The 15,370-nt window shown below is 46.5% G+C and overlaps 1 protein-coding gene across 1 annotated transcript in view; it reads right to left on the bottom strand.

The window, feature by feature from the left end:
* cyldl (cylindromatosis (turban tumor syndrome), like) overlaps positions 1-15,370 on the bottom strand; it is a gene marked incomplete at its 5' end in the record, with an annotated part of 22,265 nt that extends 6,895 nt beyond the window's left edge. Inside the window, 14 exon segments of the mRNA XM_055165316.1 lie at positions 1,261-1,369; positions 1,499-1,631; positions 3,163-3,226; positions 3,481-3,566; positions 3,727-3,837; positions 3,927-4,035; positions 5,334-5,580; positions 10,797-10,963; positions 11,275-11,335; positions 12,027-12,274; positions 12,541-12,610; positions 13,413-13,629; positions 13,932-14,527; positions 15,011-15,370. Of these exon segments, the coding sequence (XP_055021291.1) occupies positions 1,261-1,369; positions 1,499-1,631; positions 3,163-3,226; positions 3,481-3,566; positions 3,727-3,837; positions 3,927-4,035; positions 5,334-5,580; positions 10,797-10,963; positions 11,275-11,335; positions 12,027-12,274; positions 12,541-12,610; positions 13,413-13,629; positions 13,932-14,527; positions 15,011-15,370 (2,578 nt within the window).

Genomic DNA, 15,370 nt, shown 5'->3' with positions numbered 1-15,370 from the left:
AGACCAGGACTAGACCAGGACTAGACCAGGACTAGACCAGACTAGACAGAGACTAAACCAGGACTAAGGACCCAGGACTAAACCAGGACTAGACCAGGACTAGAGCAGGACTAAACCAGGACTAAACCAGACTAGACCAGGACTAGACCAGGACTAAACCAGGACTAAACAGAGACTAGACCAGGACTAGACCAGGACTAAACCAGGACTAAACCAGGACTAGACCAGGACTAAACAGGACTAGAGCAGGACTAAACAGGGACTAACCAGGACTAAACCAGGACTAGACCAGGACTAAACCAGGACTAAACCAGGACTAGGACCAGACTAAACCAGGACTAGAGGGACTAAACAGGACTAGACCAGGACTAGAGCAGGACTAAACCAGGACTAGACCAGGACTAGACCAGGACTAGACCAGGACTAAACCAGAACTAAACCAGGACTAGACCAGGACTAGACCAGGACTAGACCAGGACTAGAGCAGGACTAAACCAGGACTAACCAGGACTAGACCAGGACTAAACCAGGACTAAACCAGGACTAGACCAGGACTAGACCAGGACTAGACCAGGACTAAACCAGAACTAAACCAGGACTAGACCAGGACTAGACCAGAACTAAACCAGGACTAGACCAGGACTAGACCAGAACTAAACCAGGACTAGACCAGGACTAAACCAGGACTAAACCAGGACTAAACCAGGACTAGACCAGAACTAGAGCAGGACTAGACCAGGACTAAACCAGGACTAAACCAGGACTAAACCAGGACTAAACCAGGACTAGACCAGAACTAAACCAGGACTAGACCAGGACTAGACCAGGACTAGACCAGGACTAAACCAGAACTAAACCAGGACTAGACCAGGACTAAACCAGGACTAGACCAGGACTAAACCAGGACTAGACCAGGACTAAACCAGGACTAAACCAGGACTAGACCAGGACTAGACCAGGACTAGACCAGGACTAAACCAGAACTAAACCAGGACTAGACCAGGACTAAACAGGACTAGACAGGACTAAACCAGGACTAGACCAGAACTAAACCAGGACTAGACCAGGACTAGACCAGGACTAACCAGGACTAAACCAGAACTAAACCAGGACTAGACCAGGACTAAACCAGGACTAGACCAGAACTAAACCAGGACTAGACCAGGACTAGACCAGGACTAGACCAGGACTAAACCAGGTCAGGACCAGGACTAGACCAGGACTAGACCAGGACTAGACCAGGACTGATCGGGGTCTTACCGTGCTGGAGCAGGTCTGTCACGTCGAGCTCCAGCGAGGGGATGATTTTGTCGAACATTTTGAACTTTTTTCCAAAACGAGGCATTTGTAAAATCAAACACGAAGGAACCTGTGGACAGAAGGAGGGTCAGACTGAGTCCTGGTCTAGTCCTGGTCTAGTCCTGGTCTAGTCCTGGTCTAGTCCTGGTTCAGTCCTGGTCCAGTCCAGGTCCAGTCCTGGTCCAGTCCTGGTCCTGACCTGGTTCAGTTTGAGTCCGTTGCTGTACAGGGAGTGCTCCAGCAGCTGTTGGACCGTGGGCAGGACCAGGCCGTGGTTCTGGTCCAAAAAGATCTGGAAACAGAACGAGTCCTGGACCTTCCCTCCAGAACACCTGCAAGACACGTGCCAAAACTGAACACCTGCAAGACACCGGCCAAAACTGAACACCTGCAAGACACGTGCCAAAACTGAACACCTGCAAGACACGTGCCAAAACTGAACACCTGCAAGACACGTGCCAAAACTGAACACCTGCAAGACACGTGCCAAAACTGAACACCTGCAAGACACGTGCCAAAACTAAACACCTGCAAGACACGTGCCAAAACTGAACACCTGCAAGACACGTGCCAAAACTGAACACCTGCAAGACACCGGCCAAAACTGAACACCTGCAAGACACGTGCCAAAACTGAACACCTGCAAGACACGTGCCAAAACTGAACACCTGCAAGACACGTGCCAAAACTGAACACCTGCAAGACACGTACCAAAACTGAACACCTGCAAGACACCGACCAAAACTGAACACCTGCAAGACACGTGCCAAAACTGAACACCTGCAAGACACGTACCAAAACTGAACACCTGCAAGACACCGACCAAAACTGAACACCTGCAAGACACATGCCAAAACTGAACACCTGCAAGACACCGGCCAAAACTGAACACCTGCAAAACACCAACCAAAACTGAACGCCTGAAAGGCACGTACCAAAACTGAGCGCCTGTAAGACATGTGCCAAAACTGAACACCTGCAAGACACAGACCAAAACTGAACACCTGCAAAACACGTTCCAAAACTGAACACCTGCAAGACACCGGCCAAAACTGAACACCTGCAAAACACCAACCAAAACTGAACGCCTGAAAGGCACGTACCAAAACTGAGCGCCTGTAAGACATGTGCCAAAACTGAACACCTGCAAGACACAGACCAAAACTGAACACCTGCAAAACACGTTCCAAAACTGAACACCTGCAAGACACCGGCCAAAACTGAACACCTGCAAGACACAGACCAAAACTGAACACCTGCAAAACACGTTCCAAAACTGAACACCTGCAAGACACGTGCCAAAACTGAACACCTGCAAGACACGTGCCAAAACTGAACACCTGCAAGACACGTGCCAAAACTGAAAACCTGCAAGACACCAACCAAAACTGAACACCTGCAAGACGCATGCCAAAACTGAGCGCCTGCAGGACACCAGCCAAAACTGAACACCTGCAAGACACATGCCAAAACTGAACACCTGCAAGACATGCCAAAACTGAGCACCTGCAAGACACCAGCCAAAATTTAACACCTGCAAGACGCGTGCCAAAACTGAGCGCCTGCAAGACACCGACCAAAACTGAGCACCTGCAAAACACGTGCCAAAACTGAGCACCTGCAAGACACCGGCCAATCACAACTGAGCACCTGAAAGATCGGTCAATTAAAACAAGTAATTTGTGCCAATTTGTTTCATCGCTTCAAAGGGCGCTCTGCTTCTGACCTCGACCACGAAAAAAAAGATTGTGGTTCGAATTTAAGAATTAAAAGAAATCGCATCGGCCAATCAGAGCTCAGAACAGAGGACCAATCAGAGCTCAGGACAGAGGACCAATCAGAACGCAAGACAGAGGGACGTACAGTTGGAGCAGTGGGTCCAGGGCGAGGACGTGATTCATGAGGACGGAGAGAAACTCCTCTGGATCTGAAACACACAAAGACACACAACTCAACACAACGACACACAAAGACACACAAAGACACATCCTGTACACCTGTATGGTTTGTGTTATGATCTGTACTCTGTATGCCTGTATGGTCTCTGTACGCCTGTATGGTCCCTGTACACCTGTATGGTCTCTGTACGCCTGTTTGGTCTCTGTACGCCTGTATGGTCCCTGTACGCCTGTATGGTCCCTGTACACCTGTATGGTCTGTGTTGTGGTTTGTGTGGTGAACCTTTCTCGTCGGTGGTGAAGCTTTCGCCGTGTTTCTGAAGCTGCCTCCTCAAGTTCATCACGTGACGTCCCTCCACAAAACCATCTCTGCAAAAAAAAACAACAAATCAAAACGTGCCAGATGCCCTCCCAGCACAGGCTCCATGCACAGGACCCTCTACAGACCAACTAGTATTAGCTGCAGTATCAGTAGTAGTATTTGTAGTATCGTAGTATTTGTAGTATTTGTAGTATTCATAGTGAGTACCTTCGTAGCGGGTTGACGATGTCCTGCAGTAAAATCTTCTGAACTTCAGCGTCCTGAGGTGAAGTCGATTTAAACAAAAGAGAATCCAAAACAGACGAACAACTGAAAAGACTGAAGGACAAAGAGACACAGAAACAAAAGACAAAAGACATGAGTGAGAGAGGAGAGGAGAGAGGAGACACATGGAGACATGTCCCGACCTGAAGAGGGCGCTGTCCATGTAGCAGGAGTTATGGTGACCCTGGATGCCCTTCATCTTCCCCACCAGGAGGCGCTCCACCTGCTCCACCGCCGGAGGAGGAACCGGCTCTGAGGAGACGAGAGAGAAGAGGAGGAGGAGGAGAGAGGGAAGAGGAGGAGGAGAGAGAAGAGGAGGAGGAGAGAGAGGGGAGAGAGGAGAGGAGAGGAGGGAGACGAGAGAGAAGAGGAGGAGGAGAGAGAAGAAGAGAGAGAGAGGAGGAGGAGACGAGAGAAGAGGAGGAGGAGAGAGAAGAGAGAGGAGAGAGGAGAAGAGAGGAGAGAGAGAGAGAGGAGGAGGAGAGAGGAGAGGAGAGAGAGAGAGGAGAGAGAGGAGAGAGAAGAGGAGAGGAGAGAGAAGAGGAGGAGGAGGAGGAGGAGAGGAGAGGAGAAGAGGAGAGAGAGGAGGAGGAGAGAGAGAGGAGGAGGAGGAGGAGAGAGAGAGGAGAGAGAGAGAGAGAGGAGAGAGAGGAGAGAGAGAGAGAGAGAGGAGGAGAGAGGAGAGAGAGGAGAGAGAGAGAGGAGAGAGAGAGAGAGAGAGGAGGAGAGAGGAGAGAGAGGAGGAGGAGGAGAGAGAGGAGAGAGAGAGAGAGAAGAGGAGAGGAGAGAGAGAGAGAGAGGAGGAGAGAGAGAGGAGAGAGGAGAGGAGGAGAGAGGAGAGAGAGAGAGAGAGAGGAGAGAGAGAGGAGGAGGAGAGAGAAGAGGAGGAGGAGAGAGAGAGGAGGAGAGGAGAGAGAGGAGGAGAGAGAGAGAGAGAGAAGAGAGAGAAGAGAGGAGGAGAGAGAAGAGAGGAGGAGAGAGAGAGAAGAGAGGAGAGAGAGAGAGAAGAGAGGAGGAGAGAGAGAGGAGAGAGGAGGAGAGAGAGAGAGGAGGAGAGAGAGAGAGAGAGAGAGAGGAGGAGAGAGAGAGAGAGAGGAGGAGGAGAGAGAGGAAGAGGAGAGAGGAGAGGAGAGAGAGAGGAGAGAGGAGGAGAGAGAGGAGGAGAGGAGAGAGAGGAGAGGAGAGAGAGAGAGGAGAGAGAGAGAGAGAGGAGAGAGAAGAGAGAGGAGAGGAGAGAAGAGGAGGAGACGAGGAGAAGAGAGAGAGAGAGAGAGGAGAGGAGAGAGAGAGGAGAGAGAGAGAAGAGGAGGAGGAGAGAGAGAGAGAGAGAGAGAAGAGGAGAGAGAAGAGAGGAAGAGGAGACGAGAAGAAGGAGGAGGAGGAGAGAGAAGAGAGAGAGAGAGAGAGAGGAGGAGAGAGAGAGAGGAGAGAGAGAGGAGGAGGAGGAGAGGGAAGAGGAGATGAGAGGGAAGAGGAGATGAGAGGAGGGTCCAAAGACAGGCAGTAGAAGTGTTTTGCTCAAGGACACGTCACAAAGACGTCCGTCTCACCTGCGTCGTCTGCGCTGAACTGATTCACTCGAGTTTTCTTCAGAGGAGCGCTGTAATTGGACGAGTCTGTCCAGCTCCGAGCGCTGTGATTGGCCGCGTCTCTGCCGTTTCGAGCGCTCTGATTGGCCGAGCTGAAGCGTGAGTCGGGGCGGCAGGACGAGAGCTTCACGAACAGGGCGTGTTTCTCTGGACACCTGAAACACCTGAGGCCCCGGAACGTCCCGTCACTCACACCGACAGGGTTCTCCTGCACACACAGGCAGGGTCAGGACAAAGGAACACAGAAGAACACAGAGGAACACAGAAGAACATGGAAGAACACGGAAGAACATGGAAGAACACAGAAGAACACGGAAGAACACGGAAGAACACAGAAGAACACAGAGGAACACAGAGGAACACGGAAGAACACAGAAGAACATAGAAGAACACAGAGGAACACAGAGGAACACGGAAGAACACAGAGGAACAGAGAGAACACAGAGAGAAACACAGAGGAACACAGAGAAGAACACAGAAGAACAAGAGGAACAGACAGAACACGAAGAACACGGAAGAACACAGAGGAACATAGAAGAACACAGAGAACACAGAGGAACACAGAGGAACACAGAAAACACAGAGAACACAAGAAGAACACAGAAGACACAGAGAAACACAGAAGAAACACGGAAGAACAGAAACACAGAAACACAGAGAACACAGAAGAAAGAAGAAGAACACAGAAGAACACAGAAGAACACAGAGGAACACAGAGGAACACAGAAACATAGAAGACATAGAAGAACACAGAAGAACACAGAAGAACACAGAGGAACACAGAAGAACACAGAAGAACACAGAAGAACACAGAAGAACATAGAAGAACACAGAAGAACATAGAAGAACATAGAAAACACAGAGAACACAGAAGAACACAGAAGAACATAGAAGAACACAGAAGAACACAGAAGAACACAGAAGAACACAGAAGAAGAACACAGGAGAACACAGGAGAACACAGAAGAACACAGAAGAACACAGAAGAACACAGAAGAAGAAACAGAAGAACATAGAAGAACAGAAGAACACAGAACACAGAAGAACATAGAAGAACACAGAAGAACACAGAAGAACATAGAAGAACACAGAGAACACAGAGAACACAGAAGAAACAGAAGAACACAGAAGAACACAGAAGAACACAGAAGAACACAGAAGAACACAGAGGAAACACAGAGGAACACAGAAGAACACAGAGAACACAGAGAACACGAAAGAACACAGAAGAACATAGAAGAACACAGAAGAACACGGAAGAACACAGAAGAACATAGAAGAACACAGAGGAACACAGAGGAACACAGAAGAACACAGAGGAACACAGAAGAACACAGAGGAACACAGAAGGAACACAGAAGAACACAGAGGAACACAGAAGAACACAGAAGAACACAGAGGAACACAGAAGAACACAGAAGAACACAGAGGAACACAGAGGAACACAGAGGAACACAGAGGAACACAGAGGAACACAGAAGAACACGGAAGAACACGGAAGAACACAGAAGAACACAGAAGAACACAGAAGAACACAGAAGAACACAGAGGAACACAGAAGAACACAGAGGAACATAGAAGAACATAGAAGAACACAGAAGAACACAGAAGAACATAGAAGAACACAGAGGAACATAGAAGAACAGAAGAACACAGAAGAACACAGAAGAACACAGAAGAACACAGAAGAACACAGAAGAACATAGAAGAACACAGAGAACACAGAAACACAGAAAAGAACACAGAGAACATAGAAGAACACAGAGGAACATAGAAGAACACAGAAGAACACAGAGGAACACAGAAGAACACAGAAGAACACAGAAGAACATAGAAGAACACAGAAGAACACAGAAGAACATAGAAGAACACAGAAGAACACAGAAGAACACAGAAGGAACACAGAGAACACAGAAGAACATAGAAGAACACAGAAGAACAGAAGAACACAGAGAACACAGAGGAAACACGGAAAACACAGAAAAGAAGACACAGAAGAAACACAGAAGAACACAGAAGAACACAGAAGAACACAGAAGAACACAGAAGAACACAGAGGAACAAGAACACAGAAGAACACAGAGGAACACAGGAAGAACACAGAAGAACATAGAAACACAGAAGAACACGGAAGAACACAGAAGAACATAGAAGAACACAGAGGAACACAGAAAGAACAGAAGAACACAGAAGAACACAGAAGAACACAGAAACACAGAGGAACACAGAACACAGAAGAACACAGAGAAGAACACAGAAAACATAGAAGAACACAGAAGAACACAGAAGAACACAGAAGAACACAGAAGAACACAGAAGAACACAGAAGAACACAGAAGAACAGAAGAACACAGAAGAACATAGAAGAACATAGAAGAACACAGAAGAACACAGAGGAAGAACACAGAAGAACACAGAAGAAAGAACACAGAAGAACATAGAAGAACACAGAGAAACACAGAGGAACACAGAAGAACACAGAAGAAACACAGAAGAACACACAGAAGAACATAGAAGAACACAGAGGAACACAGAAGAACACAGAAGAACATAGAAGAACACAGAAGAACATAGAAGAACAGAAGAACACAGAAGAACACAGAAGAACACAGAAGAACACAGAAGAACACAGAAGAACATAGAAGAACACAGAAGAACATAGAAGAACACAGAAGAACACAGAAGAACACAGAAAACACGAAGAACATAGAAGAACACAGAAGAACATAGAAGAAACATAGAACATAGAAGAACACAGAAGAACACAGAAGAACAGAAACAAGAAAACACAGAACACAGATAGAAGAACAAGAACATAGAAGAACACACAGAAGAACACAGAAGAAACACAGAAGAACACAGAAGAACACAGAAGAACGCAGGAGAACACAGAAGAACACAGAAGAACACAGAAGAACACAGAAGAACAGAGAAGAACACAGAAGAACATAGAAGAACACAGAAGAACACAGAAGAACACAGAAGAACACAGAAGAAGAAGAACATAGAAGAACACAGAAGAACATAGAAGAACACAGAGAACATAGAAGAGAACATAGAAGAACATAGAAGAAACACGAAAGAACACACATAGAAACAAGAACACAGAAGAACATAGAACATAGAAGAACATAGAAGAACACAGAAAGAACACAGAAGAACACAGAAGAACACACAGAGAAACAGAAGAAACACAGAAGAACACAGAAGAACACAGAAGAACACAGAAGAACACAGAAGAACACAGAAACAGAACACAGAAGAACACAGAAGAACACAGAAGAACAAGAAGAACACAGAAGAACACAGAAGAACATAGAAGAACACAGAAGAGAAGAACACAGAAGAAGAAAAGAACATAGAAGAACAGGAAGAACACAGAAGAACACAGAGAACACAGAAGAACATAGAAGAACACAGGAAGAACACACAGAAGAACTAGAAAGAACACAGAGGAACATAAGAAGAACACACAGGAAAGAACATAGAAGAACACGGAAGAACATAGAAGAACACAGAGGAACACATAGAAGAACACAGAAGAAGAACATAGAAGAACACAGAAGAACAGAACACAGAAGAACACAGAAGAACACAAGAAGAACACAGAAGAAACACAGAAGAACACAGAAGAACACAGAAGAACACAGAAGAACATAGAGAACAGAAACACAGAAGAACATAGAAGAACACAGAAGAACACAGAGGAAACATAGAAGAACACGAAGAACACAGAAGAACACACAGAAGAACACGGAAGAACATAGAAAACAGAACACAGAAGAACACAGAAGAACATAGAAGAACACAAGAAGAACACAGAAGAACACGAAGAACACAGAAGAACACATAGAAAGAACACACAAGAACATAGAAGAACACAGAGGAACACAGAAGGAACAGAAGAAGAAACACAGAGGAACACAGAAGAACACAGAAGAACATAGAAGAACATAGAAGAACACAGAAGAACATAGAAGAACACAGAAGAAACAGAAGAACATAGAAGAACACAGAGGAACACAGAAGAACACAGAAGGAACACAGAGGAACACAGAAGAACACAGAAAGAACATAGAGAACACAGAAGAACACAGAAGAACAACAGAGAACACAGAAGAACACAGAGAACACAGAAGAACACAGGAGAACACAGAACACAGAAGAACACAGAGGAACACAGAAGAACACAGAAGAACACAGAAGAACACAGAAGAACAGAAGAACATAGAAGAACCCAGAGGAACATAGAAGAACACAGAAGAACACAGAGGAACATAGAAGAACATAGAAGAACACGGAGAACACAGAAGAACACAGAAGAACACAGAAGAACACAGAAGAACACAGAAGAACCCAGAGAACATAGAAGAACACAGAAGAACACAGAAGAACACAGAGGAACATAGAAGAACACGGAGGAACACAGAAGAACATAGAAGAGCACAGAAGAACACAGAAGAACCCAGAGGAACATAGAAGAACACAGAAGAACACAGAGGAACACAGAGGAACATAGAAGAACACGGAGGAACACAGAAGAACACAGAGGAACACAGAAGAACACAGAGGAACACAGAGGAACACAGAAGAACATAGAAGAACACGGAGGAACACAGAGGAACACAGAAGAACACAGAAGAACACAGAGGAACACAGAAGAACACAGAAGAACACAGAAGAACACAGAAGAACACAGAGGAACACAGAAGAACACAGAAGAACACAGAGGAACACAGAAGAACACAGAGAACACAGAAGAACATAGAAGAACACGGAGGAACACAGAAGAACATAGAAGAACACGGAGGAACACAGAAGAACACAGAAGAACATAGAAGAACACGAAAGAACACAGAAGAACACAGAAGAACATAGAAGAACCCAGAAGAACATAGAAGAGCACAGAGAACACAGAAGAACACAGAAGAACACAGAGGAACACAGAAGAACACAGAGGAACATAGAAGAACATGAAAGAACACAGAAGAACACAGAGGAACATAGAAGAAACACAGAAAACACAGAAGAACACAGAGAAACAGAAGAACATAGAAGAACACAGAAGAACACAGAAGAACACAGAAGAACATAGAAGAACACAGAGGAACACAGAAGAACACAGAGGAACATAGAAGAACATGAAAGAACACAGAAGAACACAGAAGAACATAGAAGAACTCAGAGGAACACAGAAGAACACAGAAGAACATAGAAGAACACGAAAGAACACAGAGGAACACAGAAGAACACAGAAGAACATAGAGGAACATAGAAGAACACAGAAGAACACAGAGGAACACAGAAGAACACAGAAGAACACAGAAGAACACAGAGGAACACAGAAGAACACAGAGGAACACAGAAGAACACAGAAGAACACAGAGGAACACAGAAGAACACAGAAGAACCCAGAGGACTCACCAGCTCCAGACCGGCCATCACGTGCTTTGCGCCCGGCAGATTCCCGATCCACCGAATGGTCCCGAAGCCGCTCCCGGTCCCCAGGTCGATCTCCACCACAGAGTCCAGATCCAGAACATCTGCAGTGGAGGCCCCCTCAGGATCTGCCATGTACAGGTCATCTGGGTCTGACGGAACACAAATATGAACCAGGACTAAACCAGGACTAAACCAGGACTAACCAGGACTAAACCAGGTCTAAACCAGGACTAAACCAGGACTTAACCAGGACTGAACCAGAACTAAACCAGGACTATAACAGTGTGAATTACAGATTGTGATTGTACTATGTACTAATGTAGATCTGACAAAAGGAGAACATCCTTTTTTCAACCAGACAAAGACTTTTGTGGATGGATGTTATGGATGTTCTCCTTCTGTCATGTTCTACTGAGACGTCTGTGGGACTTTGCACAAATACTGTGGATGTGTGCAGAACCTGGATCAGGTTCCAGTTTGGCGACGCCCTCAAGAGGAACAATGGAGGTCCGTGAGTCGCCCTGGAACACACAAGAACACTAAAGAACACTCAGGAACATCAAAGAACACTCAGGAACATCAAAGAACACTCAGGAACACTAAAGAACACTCAGGAACACCAACGAACACTCAGGAACACTAAAGAACACTCAGGAAGAACACTCAGGAACATCAAAGAACACTCAGGAACATCAAAGAACACTCAGGAACACTAAAGAACACTCAGTCCCACAAACGAACACTCAGGAACACCAACGAACACTCAGGAACACTAAACGAACACTCAGGAACACTAAAGAACACTCAGGAACACTAAAGAACACTCAGGAACATCAGAAAAACACTCAGGAACATCAAAGAACACTCAGGAACACTAAAGAACACTCAGGAACACTAAAGAACACTCAGGAACATCAAAGAACACTCAGGAACACTAAAGAACACTCAGGAACACTGAAGAACACTCAGGACCACAGGAATAGAGATGGACGATATGTTTTTTTCACAACAAAACTAAATATCGGTCTGTGCTGGAGATTTAAGGCCAAGAGACAATACACTAAGAACTGCAAATATCGAACCGATTAATTATCTCTGCTGAAGAACACGGAGGAACAGTATCTACACGTAAACCGCGCCTCCTGCCTTTTCTCTCTGTAACTGTCCTAATGTGAGGAAATGTTCCGCAGTGGGGCTTTAATCAGGACTCACCAGGATGTGGACCTGAGTTGTATCCTGGTTCTTCTCGATGAAGATCACAGTGCCCTCTTCAGTCTGGTCCTGGTCGGTGATGAACATAACCCGGTCTCCTGCTGTGAGGCTGGACTCACGTTTAGGTCCCTCAGGTCTGGACTCTGGTCTGAACCCTGGTCTGGACTCTGGTCTGGACTCTGGTCTGGACTCTGGTCTGGACTGTCCGGTCTTGGATTCTTCAGATCCTGGTTTTGGTTCCTTTGAGTCTGAGGGAGGAACAGTGTTTGTGTCAAATAAACGCTGAACTATAAAGACCCGTCCAGTGTTCACTTAAAGCCAGATGCCCTTCCATTCGAGCCTCCAAACATCACAGACTCTGAGTTTTGACTCGTTTCACACAAACGTCCATCTGTTCCAAAGGCCAGAATCATGTTTGTATTTTTGGGTTAAAGAGAAGGTTCCGTCAGCAGTGGTTCCACACGAGTCACTTCTGGAAGCGTCTTAAAGTTGAAATAAATGATTCTAAACGAACCTGAACCAGCTCCAGGCTCCACCTTCAGGACGTTCTGCAGATGAACCTGCCACGCCTTCCCCAAGACGCCCTGAAACACAAAGTCCGAGTAAAGACTGAAACAGGTCTGAAACAGGACTAAAACAGGACTATAACAGGTCTGAAACAGGTCTGAAAACAGGACTAGGACTATAACAGGTCTGAAACAGGACTATAACAGGACTGAAACAGGACTGAAACAGGACTATAACAGGTCTGAAACAGGTCTGAAACAGGACTCTGAAACAGGTCTGAAACAGGACTATAACAGGACTATAACAGGACTGAAACAGGACTATAACAGGAAACAGGACTATAACTGAAACAGGTCTGAAACAGGACTATAACAGGACAGGACTATAACAGAAACAGGTCTGAAACAGGACTATAACAGGACTGAAACAGGACTATAACAGGTCTGAAACAGGACTATAACAGGTCTGAAACAGGTCTGAAACAGGACTATAACAGGACTATAACAGGTCTGAAACAGGACTGAAACAGGACTATAACAGGTCTGAAACAGGACTGAAACAGGACTAAGGTCTGAAACAGGACTATAACAGGACTATAAACAGGTCTGAAACAGGACTATAACAGGACTCAGGTCTGAAACAGGACTGATAACAGGACTATAACAGGAAACAGGACTATAACAGGACTGAAACAGGTCTGAAACAGGACTATAACAGGTCTGAAACAGGACTATAACAGGACTGAAACAGGTCTGAAACAGGACTATAACAGGTCTGAAACAGGACTATAACAGGACTGAAACAGGACTAAACTAGCTGTAGCACAAACACTTCCAGTCCTCGCTCTCTCCTGCTGTACTCCGTGACATCACGACGTACCTCGACGTGCAGCATCGTCCCCTCGGGCCCCGTCTCCACAAACACCACAGCGCCCTCTGCTGTCACGTTCTTTTCCACCTCAAACTGAACCCGGTCTCCTGCTCTGGGTGGCTCTGGTCCAGATCTGGTTGCAGACCTGGTCCCAGACCTGGTCCCAATCCTGGTCCCAGTCCTGGTCTCAGCCTTGGTCTTGGGCTCAGACGTGGACTTGGTCGACCTGTGGGAACATTAGACATGGATTTATGGTTCAGAAAGTGATTTATACGTGAATTTATCAAGTGGAGAGATTTTGGCCTTTGTACAAACTGAAATTATTTAAAAAAATCTGATATTAAATAATCAGATTTTATTAAATATCTGATTTTATTAAATAATCTGATATTATTAAATAAAAATATAATATAATCTCTGGTCTCTGAATGAAAGCGTCAAATTGAAAAAGGCTTTTTGGAGTTTTCCTGATGTTTTTGTTTTATAAAATAGTTTCAGTTTGATGGTTTATCTCAGTATTTCTCTTACTTGGGTTTGAAAACGTCTGTGAAGGATTTCAGTCCGGTTTTGGTCTTTTCCTCAAACTCAAGTTTTACTTTGGATTTGGACTCTGGTTTAATATTAAACCTGGACTTTTCAGACCCTGGACTCAGTTTGAGGGACTTTGAGCGGACTTTGGCGACTCCTTTGCTCTGATCCAGATCTTCATACACATGGTCCTGGTCTAGATCTCCAGACAGGGACTTTGGACCAGAGTCCCAAGTCTGTGGTCTGGTCTCAAATCTAGACTCTAGTCTGGAGTCTGGTCTGGTCTCAAATCTAGACTCTGGTCTGGACTCTTGGTGAGGAGGGTCTTGGTAAAAATGGTCTGACATGAAGGACATGAGCTGGTTTTGGTCTGCACTGGGTCGTGGTTCTGGTCTGACTCTCAGGGACATTTTCATTCTCAGTTCTGGACTTCCTACTGGCTCTGGTTTTGGGTCTGGTCTTGGTTCTGGACCGGCCTCTGGTTCCGCGGCGGTGATCCTGTCAAAGCCAACGAACACTCCACAGTTTCTGTCGCAGGAGAAAAATCGCTCTCCTCCATGAGATCCGTCGGTGTCGCCTTCTCCTCGATCATCGCCCTGAAACAGAAAAAGAGTCTCAGAAAAGTTCACCGTGAGTCCAGTGGAGCAGGACAGGAGCAGACAGGAGCAGACAGGGGCAGACAGGAGCAGACAGGAGCAGACAGGAGCAGACAGGTGCAAACAGGTGCAGACAGGAGCAGACAGGAGCAGACAGGAGCAGACAGGAGCAGACAGGAGCAGACAGGAGCAGACAGGGGCAGACAGGAGCAGACAGGAGCAGACAGGAGCAGACAGGAGCAGACAGGAGCAGACAGGGGCAGACAGGAGCAGACAGGAGCAGACAGGGCAGACAGGAGCAGACAGGAGCAGACAGGGGCAGACAGGGTCCTCCTGCTGCTCTTTGAGTCGGTCGGTGGATCAAGTTTGGTCAAAGTAAAACGTCCTCTCCTGTTTGAAGAGTTTGAAAGAAAATGTACTAGAAGATGAATATCCATGACCTGAGTGACCTGAGTGACCTGTGTGACCTGAGGTGTGTGTTACCTGTAGTTCTATGCCGAAGTAGCGCGCGGGCAGGTCACGGCGGCGGAGGGTTGGGTGTTTGGTGATGGGGCCGATGTAGCGGACGGTTCCTCTGCGGAACGTCTCCTGGACCCGGACCCAGACGGCGGCGCCCGTCTGCAGCCTGAGGGCCGAGTCCAGACCCGTCCTCAGACCCTCCAGCCTCTGCTCCTCTGGGAGCGCCAACAGCAGCTCCGCCTCCTCTCTGCTGAGCGCCCGCAGACGCTCCACGTCTACAGGGTAACCCAACGAGCTGTAGCTCTCTGTGAACGTCACGTCGAGGACACTCCTGGAGCCTAGATCCTGGACCCTGGACCTGGGCAGTAGCAGATCCGACCTGAT

Source organism: Boleophthalmus pectinirostris, unplaced genomic scaffold (assembly GCF_026225935.1).
Source record: "Boleophthalmus pectinirostris isolate CB_2022bp ecotype Guang Dong unplaced genomic scaffold, ASM2622593v1 HiC_scaffold_7, whole genome shotgun sequence".
Taxonomy (NCBI): Eukaryota; Metazoa; Chordata; class Actinopteri; order Gobiiformes; family Gobiidae; genus Boleophthalmus; species Boleophthalmus pectinirostris.
Note: the sequence above shows the minus strand (reverse complement) of the source record. Positions and strands in the feature narration are given on the sequence as shown.